Source organism: Morone saxatilis, unplaced genomic scaffold (genome assembly GCF_004916995.1).
Source record: "Morone saxatilis isolate NCDOM2014 unplaced genomic scaffold, NCSU_SB_2.0 Contig12, whole genome shotgun sequence".
NCBI classification, from domain to species: domain Eukaryota; kingdom Metazoa; phylum Chordata; class Actinopteri; family Moronidae; genus Morone; species Morone saxatilis.
The window spans coordinates 15684516-15697423 of NW_023339674.1; the positions used below are offsets into that span (position 1 = coordinate 15684516).

Sequence of the window (12908 nt, forward strand, 5' to 3'; positions counted from 1 at the left end):
GCTAAATAAAGTAGTGTTACAGTTAATAGAGCAGCTAACAGTCGTCTAACATTGGTGAGGAGGAGCACTGAGGAGGAGCACTGAGGAGGAGCAGCTGAACAATGGAGACCTCGTTGGAAAACAACCTCGCTCCCAAACTTACCACAACAGCAGTCACCGGCTGTCCTGGCATGGAAGTCATGGTGTCGCTACGATGTTTCGGCTATTACAAAAAAAAAAGAAACTGTTAAAATAAAGTGTTGCTGTAAAAGTCACAGAAAACAGAGGTGTCGTCGGTGGGAGAACTTCCCAGAGCTGTTGAGGAACAGCAGGCTGATCCCTGGATGGAAACCAACGACTTCCAGGTGACGTCACCTCGGCCCCCAGCTTATCGGGTCTGCGGGTTTTGTAGTGCGGGGGCAGCTGGGGAGGGCGGGGTTTAACGATTGGCCGTCGCCCCTGCTGATTCTGCAGAGACATGCGTTACGAATTTAACTCCCCGAGGGTTTTTGTTGGCCATCTCCGTGTGTGCCGGGGCAGGGCTGGGTGTTTCCCGTAAGAGGAAGTAGAAAATAGTGACCTTTGTGCGAACTATAGGTTTATCAGGGCTTTCAGGGCATCACTTTTTTACATTTCCTTTTTTTTTTTTGCACTATTGTTTCAGAGAAAATGTCATAGCTGCAATTATGTAGGTCTACTGGCTTTATGTCAGCACATCTGATATTTTAAAATTATTTAATAACACACATACATCAATAATAGTCAATAATAATAGCCTTTATTTATAGAGTTTGTGCATGATTCATGATGATAAAGATACAGAAAAATAGAAATACCTGCCAGAAATAGCATATTGTCCATATTTTAGAGGACCCCCAAACATTTCACTAATCATGTTTTCAGGGGAGCTCATGTCTTATTCCCCTGGCTCCCCTTAAGTTTGCACCCTGGTGATTCAGCATAGTCCTTCCCATTAACAATATGAGGCAAAAACAGTGGACCACAATATGTGAGCATCAAGAGGATAAGTAACTAATTTAACTACTAACTAGTAGTAATAAATTACAAAACAAACAAAAACAAAACAGCTAGAAGAATTAAAAACATTCAAATTTGCGGCATAGTTATTTAAAAATGTTGAGTTAGTAATTCCTGATTTTGAATTTATTATCTCAATAATAGTGAGACAATAATGGAAAGAGTTATTTTTGTTGTTTCCTGTGAGCTAAGGGACTGACAGGAAATAATATAATTCTATTTAAGTAAAGTGTCAGAGGCACTTCTGCTTGAGTAGTACACCGCAGTGCCTAGTAACTGAGGACATTATTAACTCTATTTAAATTTTGTATCCTACTTCACTTATAATTATATTAATATTATTATTTCTGAGGCAAATGTTGAAGTTTTATCTCCATGTCAATTTTTAGTTATTTTGAATACTACTAATATTTTGAAACATATGATCCAATTACAAAATTTGCTGCATTGGCTTTAGTAATTTGTTTTAAATCAGACTTTCTATAACATACTTTTATATTGTGGTATTACATAAATGATCTGAATACCACCGATACACTCTTTGAGCACCTGATGTGGTTTACTGCCACTAGATGGTAGCCTATAATAAGTGTTTGCTGTTAGTTTGGCATGAAAAGCTCTGAACTGATGTGACTACTATACACCACACAGCGACTGACACAGTCAACAGCTAAACTGTTTGAGATAAATGTTTTTATATGTGGTCAGAAATATAAGAAATAACTTTAATTTACAGTAAAATAAAAGGGAAGAGTCTGGGGGTAGAAAGGGACTGTGATGTCATAGAGGCTCCTGGTTAAATTACACCATCACAGCATGCAGCCCATGACTGAGTGAACAGGAAACTTTAAGTTATAATGTCAGAGATCAGAGGAGAAGAGGAGAGGGGACAGGAGGAGCTGCACTGTAGTAGAGCAGAAACAGAAATGATGTATATTTAAACTGGTGCGTCTCTTGTTTTAAACTGCTGACAGATGGAAGAGTGATATTAATTATGTGTCATAACAGCATTGAAGACCAATACAGACTGATCATTTTCAAAGGGGATTTATTAGACATTAACAAACTTTGATGCTTAGTACAGATATGTTGAAGCTGTATAAATGTGAATTGGACTCACCTGTATGTTTCTACCTGTGAAACAAGTTTGACCAGTATGTGCATTTTCTTCCAGCTTCCCTTGTCATATTGCTGATAACAGGTCTGCATCAGTACAGTATGTCTCCTGTATTCAAAGCAGCTGACATTAACCATGCCTTTTCTGATTTACATACAGTATGCTCCATAAAACTTCTTCCTACTGTCTTTATTATATTACCAAAAAGGCTTATGAAAACATTTAACCATTAAAAATCTGGCCAGGGAGGATGCTGGTTATTAGGGCAGTGCCTATAGATTGCATTTGTTGTATTACTTATTCTTATGTAACAATGTTTATCTGTATCGTCTCTGTTGAATAAACTAGCAAATACATAGAAACGAAAGCATTCACAAGTAACTGAAACTAGTTAGTCGTATGAAGACAGCAGGTTAATGTATTTTATAACTGTTTACTCTTTGCAAAAGAAGAGCAACTGCTTTAATCAAAACCATTCAGGCATCTGCAGGTTTGATTCAGGTGTGTAAAGTAAAAGAAGAGATCATTTGCACATGTTGAAAGTTCCTGCCAGCAGCCTGTTAGCTTAGCTTAGCTTAGCTTAGCTTAGCACAAAGACTGGAAACAGTGTCCATAGATAACAAAATCTTACTAGCACCTCTATAGACTATTTCTTGGCGGGATCATTTCCCCATTTCCAGTTAGTTGTAAACTTATATTTAAGCCTATCAGAAAGAAAGCAAATGAGAGTGTTTTCCAAAATGTCAAATGATTGCATTTATAATGCGACATTAGCATTAAAGGTCTTTGTCAAACAACAAACATCCATGTGAACACACAGATCTCGCAGGTTGAAATGGCACTTTATTAAACTTTTGTAATGTTTCAATCTTCAATGTTTGGACTACCGCTCCTTTTCCTTTGCATGCTGTTTTTGACCTCGGATTGGATTCTATCCACCTTTTTTACCTTGATTCAGTTATATTTCAGTCATGCCACAATGCACTGATCTTCTTCAATCCTCTTCAGTCCACCTGTACAGTATTTTCTAAGGGAACAGGTGTCTGTCAGTAGCCTGGGGCAAAGGGTGGAGGTGGAAGGTACTCCTGTGGTAACCTTCCATCAGACAGTCTCACATCAGTGCAAGTGTAGGAAAATGCTGGATCACTGACGGTCTGCTGCCCTTCTATCTCCTGGTACTCATTCTCAGTGTTTCCAGTTGCCTCCACATTAATCTCCGTGTACATTGACTCCTGCGATGTGCTCCTCTTCTTTTGAAATTTCTTCTTGAGGTTCTTTAGGTTGGTGACGACTGACGGCTTTGCTTCCTGGTTCTTTACAGGCTGGATGTTGGCACTGAACGAGTGTTCAGTGGCTGTCGGTGTGCAGGGACTCTTAGGTGCAGAGACGGTTCTGATACAAGCCTGGTTCAGCTTCAGTGGAGGAACAGAGGTCCGAGCAGGGACTTCAGGAGGGGGGTTGGATGGGGGGTTGTCGGCTGTGTATCTGTTTCTAGTCTTTGGCACAGGCTGGAGATCATAATGTGAAACATGCAACATAGAAATTTATTAGCAAATAAAATGACATTGTAATATTTAAACCGCTAAAAGCTTTAGCTTGAACTATACAAATCTCAGGTATAGCTCTAAAAAGTGAAGTAATCATGACTAAATAAGCAACAGTCGAAGTTAAAGTTTGGGTAAAACATATTTTAGTTATGTTTTAGGAGTTTAACAACAATGACAATGTAAGGAAACGGCCCCCACAAGTGTCATCAGTTCAAATTCATTTGCTAAATTTCGGATTTCCTAGATTTGTGCACAAAAAATATTTTCATTTCCAGATCAAACCAGTGAAAATAGCAAGAATGGAAACACAACATGATGGTTCCCTGTATTGCCTTTGTAATGTCTTGAGAATCCCTTTGCTTTGTGGATATCTTTTATCTTAAGAATTTAAAGGATTAAAACATGACATCAGTTTTAGCACCAGACAATATCTAAAAAAATCCGCTGAGGTCACCATTACCGTGGTTGGAGGAGGTGAGGTGGCATGTGGATATTCATCCTCCAAAGTAGGGTAAAGCTTGTTTGGAGGCAGGACTGCAGCGTTCCTCAGGTTATTTGGACGATAAGGAAGGGCAGGTGGGATATCTTCCGGTGGTACTGGGTGACTTGTGCTGGGAACCATGAGATTGTTTGGTAGCAAACTTGTGTTAGGGTTCGGATTTCTTTGGGGAAAAAGTAGTTCTGCATAGTCAGTGTTGTCACTGGAGGCCTTACATAGGATCAAACAGAGAGAAAGAGAAACAGGACAATTTGTGACTGCTCTCTTTTTGTTTGGTGCACAGGTCACAAGCAAATCATGTGATTTCAGATAGTAGAGCTCATTCAGTTTTAACTAAGAGCATTAAATGTAAACGTCTAAAAGCAAATAAACAGCAGAAAGATAGTGAGAAACAATACATTCAATAACCTAAACTAGAGAAATCAGTAATGTATGGAATGACCGTTCGGTTAAGGCAGTTGTATGCAGGTAGGACAATAAAACATTTCCTCACCTGTCCACAAGCGACAGTCAGCACCTCACTGAAAGGCATAATGGGAGTTCTTCGGTGAAAGTCCACCAGGTCCTGCAGAAACCGGTGACGCCTGTTCTCCCCTACTATGATGTAATGGCCGTCCTCCAATGCATCAATCATGAAATGTCTGCAGCGGTCCTCAGCACTGAGGGCCAGAGATTGAAAAGAAAGGCTTTATCATGAAGAGTGAACTTTTTGGACATTGTGTGAGCGTAAACTGTAAAATAAAGGTCCTTTTAATCCTTCAAACACTCACCGGTATGAGAGAGTGTAGCCAATCCTGCTCTCGCTCACTCTGATGAGGAAGTAGCCAGGAGGCTTGGACATCAGCAGTTCCTCTGCCGTCCTGCAGAAATAATTAACATGCAACTGAATTACCACAGACAAAAAGCCCTTTCATGCTTGCATTTTAATCTGTAAATGATCTGGCAATTTTATAGGATGGCTTTGTATGTGAACTGGAGCTGAAATCAGTTTCCTGTGAAAGTCACTGTGTGGGAATTTGTCATCTTAAGAGCTATAGGAACCAGCTTAGCTTTCAACATTTTCTTACCATGCATGGACATAAATAAACCAATGGAGTACACCCTGCCTTGTAATAATCCACATATATCATCCATTATACAAAGTTGTGAATGTAAAATTCTTTATAAGTAAAAATAATAAATGAAAGATGCAGTGGCCAAGTTTTGTTTGTTTGTCTGTGTTAAGGTAGGATATCTTTCTTAAGGGCGTTTGATGTTTTACTTCACTGAAACCACATGCATTATAAGGGGTGTTGAGAAAGATGTTGAGCCTTGTGGTTCTATGGTTGTCAATGACTTCCTGAAAAGCTTTTATTATTTCCTGAAAATTTGACATTTTGGAGATTCAAGATTTTTCCCTGTTAAGGTTTATGTATTTATACTCATAATTCTTATGTTGTGGCTGTATTTTATGTACCACTTTTGTTATTGTGAAGCACTTTGTAATGTCTGCTCTAGAAAGGAGCTACATAAAGTTTACATTTTACTCGTTTTAATAAAAGAACACAATGGATGCTAAACATAAATGACTAGAGTATGTCTTCACAGCATGTTGGAACACGACCCTGATATCTTTATCGTGTAGGATTTTTAAAACATGACTCTCCACATTCCTCTCTGTCTACTTCCATTTTTACAGATGGCAGATAGTGGTAGACTTTGTGAACTTACTTCCTGGGAATTATCCCATGAAACCATTCTGGGACAATTCCGTTCTTGATCACAGACTGGAGCTGGGACTTTGTGAACCAGGTGAAAGCATCATGCTGTCCTTGAAACGACTGACTCAACTCCATCATCCTGGGAAACAGCTCATTTAATCCTCTGTTGTGTCTTTTGGGAAATTCTCTGAGCACAAAGACCTGCAAATGCACAGTTTACAGGTCATTGAGTCCATACCTGATACACACTGTACATAAATAGTGTACATACAGTACAAGCACGTACAGAAATATGAGCTGTCAGTATAGACAAATCACAGCATTCAGGCTGATAATGATCATATTATACATTCAAATGATTTAACAATTAGTTTCTTTATCCCTTTTCCATTACACATAATGTCACTGAATAACTGCTCCTCAGTTACAGAAGGAGAAACCCTATAATAAATAAAGACCATTTACAATTCTTATTATCAGTTTTACTTATTGTAATACTGTTTAATTATTGAAGAAATTACACCTGCTTTAGTTTGGTTTAAATAAATCTTAAACACGCAAGCAGTTAAAAATTACACTGGTTTTGTAAATAACACTCAATCATATTAGAGGTTTCTATATTGAATCTAGCTCACAGCAAAAGTCTCTCACCTTGTCCGGCAGCTCCGTGATAAAATGACACAGCAGAACTGCCTCACCTGACGACACCTGTGTGGGGGAGGAGACAAAACTTACATCTTTGTAAGTAGCTGTTTCACAGTCACGCACATTCAGAGAGAATACAACCTAATGTAGAAAATAAGAGTTGTAAAGGCTCTACTGCACGTAACAAATTATCCAACGGTCCTTTAAATGGTCAGACAGAAGGTAAATTATTATCTCTCAGTGTGACAGTAGATGTGGGTTCTATAAATGCTGCCTGCATAAATAAGTACATCATAAAGCCACAGGTGTTTGAGTGTTGAATAAAAATGAGGTCAAAGTGACTGATCATAGAGCAGCCAACAGAGATTAAATGAGAGACGTCAGTCCTGCTCTCTTCAGCTGTTGCATAACAGTAGATTTGATCAAGTAGGCTATGAGTGCGTAGTACTGAGGTAAGCCACATAAAAAGTTAGAATTCAATAAGATCAGTTAACTATGATGAATGTTTACCAGCTGTTATCTGTTTTATTACATTTTTTTAATTAGATATTGTATTAATTTCTTAAAACCTTTATTTAATCAGGGGAGTTTCATTGAGGCGCCCCTCCCTTTTTAGTAAGGCCCTGCTAACACTCAGACCTTCACCCCTGAAGGCTGCCCAGTACCATCTCAGGGGCACCCCAGGAGTAAAAATTAGTGAGACATACTTTCTAACCCTCTCTAACCTTTAAGCTTTCACTGCACCCTGATTTCAATATAATGAAATGCAATACAGCAACACCGCACATGATTTAAATGGTAAATGGACAGCTCTTACATTGCACTCTTCTGCCTTAACAGACAACTTGGGGTTCAGTGTTGCTTAAAGACAGGAGGGACCAGGTGTCAAATCACCAACTCTACAATTAATTATCATCCATAAGAAACATTTCTGTTTTCATATATAATGTATGTAGCTACTACATACGTTATTTTTTTAGGTTTTTAAAGAAATTAGGATTTTAATAATATGTAAATGCTGGACAAATGTGCAAGAGTTTGTCTGACTTCCCTCTACTGTGCTATTCAGAGAGGAACCTCTCACAGACAGGAACTATAAAGTTCATGGTCATTGGTGTTATTGTCATCTGTGACAACTATTCACTGCACTGGTTCAATAGAAATGCCTGGTAATGCCGGAGAGCCACTTCAGAGAAAGTAAAGAACCAACCGGGGGAGTTGTCCTCCCACATGATGGTTGTTCAAATGAAAAAATACCTAAATAAAGGTCAAAGTCTTTCTGCTCTTGTGTGCTCAATTTACACACAAACAACCAACTAAACTGTAGGTAGAGTCCTCATACAAAGTCACTGTGAAGATGTAAACATAGTTTCATTAAGACATTTCTAAAGTAGGTGGCCTAAACTTCCTATTCTGATATTTTAAGTATCTTACACAATGATTAATGGTTCACATTCTTCTACATCCCATTTCAGAATAATATATAATATAATAATATATAATATAATATTATTGGATTCTGACAAATTATAATTAATGTTTGCATCATAATAATATTGCAGCTGGTAAATGTTGGGCTAATTTTAATGTATTTACATGTATTTTATACATACATGACATAATATACTGCTGGGTAGTTTGTGAATGTCCATTTGGGGAGCAGTCTATCTAGTCTAGCAAGTCTTATTGATATAATTATATCATAATTTATTTGTCAATTATACTTATTTACTGTTATTATTAATCTGAATCTGGAAAGTTAAGTTAAGTCAAATATACATAGTGGAGTAAAAGTATATTTGCCTCTGAATTGTAGTGAAATAGAAGAATGAAGTAGCAAAAAAATGAAAACACTCCAGTAAAGTACAAATCATTCAACTGTGACTGCAGGAAGTCCTGTGGGTATATATTGACAGTGTGCAGTAGCTGGCTGGTTGGATCAGGTGACTGGAATAGTCAGCAGCTCAGAATGTGAACACACCTTTACTCCAGCTGTAAGGGTGAAGAGGGGGTGTGTGGGAAGAATAGTTAGAGGAAGCATTAGAGAATTTTGCCCCTGTGCAGTCATCATCTCAACATGCCCACTGCACAGAGAATCACTCTCTGAAGTTCGGAGATGTCGCTACCTGTTAGCATACCTGGCAGTGCTCGATCAACTTCGACTGCTATGAAGCCAAATGTGGAACATTTGCATATTACAGAGCAGGAACACAGGTGTACTGTGCAGAGCAGCAGATTTATTTGCGGCACTGACTCCTTAGGTAATGAGATAATCCAATTGTACAAAATGATCATATAAAATTAATTATTAATATAGTAAACAAACAGAAATGTGTACCTTTTAACAAAAAGTTTTTTAATGCATACATTTTAAGAAAGAAATCTCATTTGGACACCCTGTCTGAGGAGACCCTGAAGTGTTCGTATTATCAGACACATTTTTAATGAGTTCTATATTCTATATCATAGTATACAATCATTAAACTAAAGGACTGTGAATGGACAGTTTGACAGTAACAGTGCCAATAACAGCAGGACCCCCCACTACTGTATAAAAGTAAACAGTCCATTGTATTTTAATAAATGGGCACAGCCCTTCACACCAAGGAGAAATAAATTAGGCCATACCCATTTATGATTGTCTGTCCTGCTTTCATGACATAAGGCTTCATGTTGGGAATTATAAAAATTATTAAGAATAATTAAATTTTCTTTTACATTTAATGTACTCAACAGCTTATTTTGTAGAAAGTCAGGTTTGGTCCTCCATATATTACAGCTGGTCAAGAAAATGATATAATCCTTATATATATTATTCTGTCATGTTAATATAAAGGGAGTTTTGGATGAAACGTTTTCAACAGTCTCCAGTTGATAACATCTTCTGATTACAGGTCAAATTCCAATATTAAACAAATAAAACATGTTTAAAGTAACCTTCCTGATATCGTTTAATAAATAGAATTTCTACAAATAAAAAATGCGCGTAAAAAATAAGTTGACTTAACATTTTTTTTAAGAATCTCATTTTTAATAAATCATCAAAAGTACACATATCTACAAAAGGTGTAGATCAATAAGATTTATGAAGTACAATCATTGTAGATCTTATTTACAATTGCTGAATTATTTAATTTATTCCCCACGAAATCTGCGACAAAATCCAAATTTAGTTAGAGAAAGTTGAAGATATGTTAAGCTAAAGCTGGCAAATTTCCAACTGGCGAGAAATACTAATGACTCCAATCAAAAGAAGTGAGTTCATTTTAAAGACCAAATTTAAGAGAAACTCAAGTCTAAAAACGTGGATTTTTATCAAGTCATGAAATAGCTTAATCTGTAAGAGCCAGTTAAGCCGAAATTGTCCAACCACAAACTCCAACCACATTAACAACAATGATTTAATTCCACAGGTTAACATATAGGCAGTCACATATTCAATTCTTTAACTCTTCAGCACCGCTGGAAACTGTGCGTGTGCTCTCACTGTAAAACGTCAGAGGTGATTTTTGTCAGCTTTCAGGTAATTTCCTATTCTTACGTCTGAACGGCTCAATTTAGGAAATACAATTTGGAGTGACAGCAGAAAATAAAACAGCAAGGATCCTTCGCACATTTCTAATCTCAAATAAAGCTCGTCAAGTCAAATGTGCAAAGCTTTTTGAGGTTTTCTACGCACCCAGAATGCATAGTTCAAATGGCCATAATAGTGAGCCAAAACAAGACATGGTGACATCTGAAGAGAGGAGGTAGAGGGGAGGGAATGAAAGAGAGAGGGGTAGGTGCATCTGGGGTTCCCAAAAGCATCAATGGGGTTGGAAATGCATAAAAAGCTTGAAAATGTGAAATATCAATTAATGGGAATTCTGGAATGTTGGGAATAGGAATGAAAAACATCTCTAAATCAAAGGCCTTCAGTATATTTTCATTATAGTGACTAAAGAAAAATGAGGTTTCAGTGCTCAGATGTTTTCAGGAAGCCCAGATAAGGTACATGGAAAACTTGTGCATGAATATCTTTGCTTTCAGTTAAGACTTGCAACAAACACAGTCAACAAATGTTAAGAACTTTTTTTTTAACAGAAAGAACAAAGGAAAAGTGCATTATCAAAAGGAACATTAAAGGGCACTTTGTCATTTTGGTGCTATGTTTTTGTTTCACTCCATAAATACTGCTACAGCACAGCCCCTATTAAAGGCCCAGAAAACGGTCATGTGCATGTTCCCCCGGTGGAACTGACAACTGGAAGAAGTATGAATGCATAAAACAATGATTTCATGATCGCTGTGATTCCTTCGGTGCCACTGCTGTGTAACTGTATCGCCACCAGGTGTTAAGAGTTAGGTATTGCTAGTCCACCAGCTGAAGTGCATTGAATAACCGTCTACACCAATCGCATCTTTCTCATCCAAACAAATTGCAATACCTAAAATGATGAGGTAAGCAACTACAAAAAAGGAATCTGTGTGCCCTTAAAACAAGCATACTTTGTCAAGACCCCAGTCCCAGAACCCTTACCGCAACCATGTGAATACTTAAGATAGACAAAATCTGGGCCCCACATACTCTTTACATTGCACATTAAAGTGTTCACAAGAGGGGTGGAATGTTTCAGCCGAAGAAATCAACAGAAAAAGGTGGACAGACAGAACTGTAAACCCGAATGTTGATATGATCGAGTAAAATGTGCTGGCACTGCTGTCTCATATGATGAATCATAATCAGTGATACATATTTACATGTTGCATTTACCTTGTGTAGATATATATGTATAAAAGTCGAGGCCACTCAGTCAGTATGTAAATGGCGCATAATAGCTTCAAAAAACAGTAATCAACTGAGATTGTACTCTCATTACCTTCAGAGACATAGGTCACATTATTTGATAAGAGTATTTTCAAAATGAGGAAGCCCACTGAACTAGTAAACCTATTCTGGAAGTACAATTTGGGCGGCTTTTTAGTGATAAGGGTCGAATAAATAAGACTTCACCGAGTGACACTGACAACAGGTGGGGGAAAAAACAGCTATCACACATTATTGTGAGCAGTAAAGGCTTGATCGTTTCTAGAGGAAGTCTTTAAAAGTAAATAAAATCTAAGGGATCAAGTTGAAAGTTGAGAGACTGTAAAAAAAAAGAAAAAAAAAAAAAAGAAATCAGATTTAGCATGTAACAGAGGCCACAGTAGTTAGATTCACAGGTGTCAAGGGAAGACTGGTAAACCAAGGGAGCGATAAACTTTTGTTCTTCCAACTAGATAAGCACAGGACAATCAGAAAGAGAAGGAGGCAGATAAGCGAAGAAAGATGAAAGAGAGATCAGAGTGTGCTCTGTCCAGTTCTGTCCAGTGGGGGACACAGTTAAGGCGATGGTGGACGCAGACGCTCCCGTCTCCTCACAGGAGCGTGCAGCGGAAGAAGCTGCTCTTCTTGGGCTGTTCTGTAATCTTTACTCCTGGACTGTTGCTCTGCGGGTTGTTGCCCTCCTAAGATACACACAGATAAGAGAATTAAAATATGGGAACAGCAAAAACACAACACAGACACCAGACAAGTTTCTACTCAAATACGTTCTTACCAGCTTCTTGTCCATTTTTGCTTTGATGTCTCTGGCGAGGGTTAAGAAGGCCTGTACACACAAAAAAAGGTGAACAAATAAAGCAGCACATTAATGGTAGCACTCTGGGTGGGGCCTGTGGTTTTAGACAAGGATGACTGAATGTTCACTTAATATCAGCAACCCCCCCATTGTTGTTTAAGATTATAAAACAAAAGGTGCTATAGTCTCATGTTATACAATATGTATACAAATAGTTCACCTTCATGTTTACAGTGAGTACATTACATCATGTTTAATTGTTGTGTTTTATAAGTAGGATTCCTAAGGACGGTAAGCTGAGGATAATTTTCAGCAATTCAAAACAGTTTGGTTGCCCCCAGCAGAGACTCAAGGACGTTACTGTCAGGGATGTCCTGATCCGATCTTAACGACGCCGATCAAGGGGCCATTTTTTAACTGATCGTATCGGATATGTTGACCTTTATGATCCAATCCCATCTTTTGTTTATATATACATATATACATATATACATATATGTATGTTACTATACTACTATATATGTATATGCTATATAGTATATACTGTACTATGTGACTATACTAATAATTGTATTATAGCTAAATCATATATATGCATGTATATATCATAAAAGAATATATAGTAAATTATATATATATATATATCTATATATATATATATGTATGTTATTATATATATGGTATCTATATATATATTAGTATATACTATATATATACACACATATAGTATATACACACATATATACAGTAGTATATATCATACTTATATATTGATACATATAT

The 12908-nt window shown here is 37.4% G+C and overlaps 3 protein-coding genes across 3 annotated transcripts in view; all 3 read right to left on the reverse strand.

Annotated features, from left to right (window-relative positions):
- tax1bp3 (Tax1 (human T-cell leukemia virus type I) binding protein 3) overlaps positions 1–360 on the reverse strand; it is a 6405-nt gene extending 6045 nt beyond the window's left edge. Inside the window, exon 1 of the mRNA XM_035653615.1 lies at positions 143–360. Within this exon, the coding sequence (XP_035509508.1) occupies positions 143–181 (39 nt within the window). The 5' untranslated portion in view covers positions 182–360. The remainder of the gene's footprint in view (positions 1–142) is intronic.
- A 1684-nt stretch (positions 361–2044) lies between these two features.
- Positions 2045–6081, reverse strand: hsh2d (hematopoietic SH2 domain containing). The gene is made up of 5 exons (XM_035653742.1): positions 5891–6081; positions 4951–5040; positions 4674–4839; positions 4142–4390; positions 2045–3642 (listed from the first exon to the last, which is right to left on the reverse strand). The coding sequence occupies exons 1-5, from the start codon at positions 6016–6018 to the stop codon at positions 3181–3183; spliced, it is 1095 nt and encodes a 364-aa protein (XP_035509635.1). The 5' UTR covers positions 6019–6081; the 3' UTR covers positions 2045–3180.
- A 3453-nt stretch (positions 6082–9534) lies between these two features.
- LOC118322208 (ras-related protein Rab-8A-like) overlaps positions 9535–12908 on the reverse strand; it is a 6961-nt gene continuing 3587 nt past the window's right edge. Inside the window, exons 7-8 of the mRNA XM_035653827.1 lie at positions 12105–12155; positions 9535–12012 (exon numbers count right to left, since the gene is read on the reverse strand). Coding sequence (XP_035509720.1) covers positions 11923–12012; positions 12105–12155 — 141 coding nt within the window. The 3' untranslated portion in view covers positions 9535–11922. The remainder of the gene's footprint in view (positions 12013–12104; positions 12156–12908) is intronic.

Excerpts from the sequence above, each read along its gene's own strand:
- hsh2d (XM_035653742.1), bottom strand. The coding sequence starts at position 6,018 with ATGATGGAGTTGAGTCAGTCGTTTCAAGGACAGCATGATGCTTTCACC. Across the intron at positions 5,041-5,890 it reads CATGGGATAATTCCCAGGAA|GACGGCAGAGGAACTGCTGA; the intron begins GTAAGTTCACAA and ends TTATTTCTGCAG. Across the intron at positions 4,391-4,673 it reads TGACTGTCGCTTGTGGACAG|GCCTCCAGTGACAACACTGA; the intron begins GTGAGGAAATGT and ends ATCCTATGTAAG.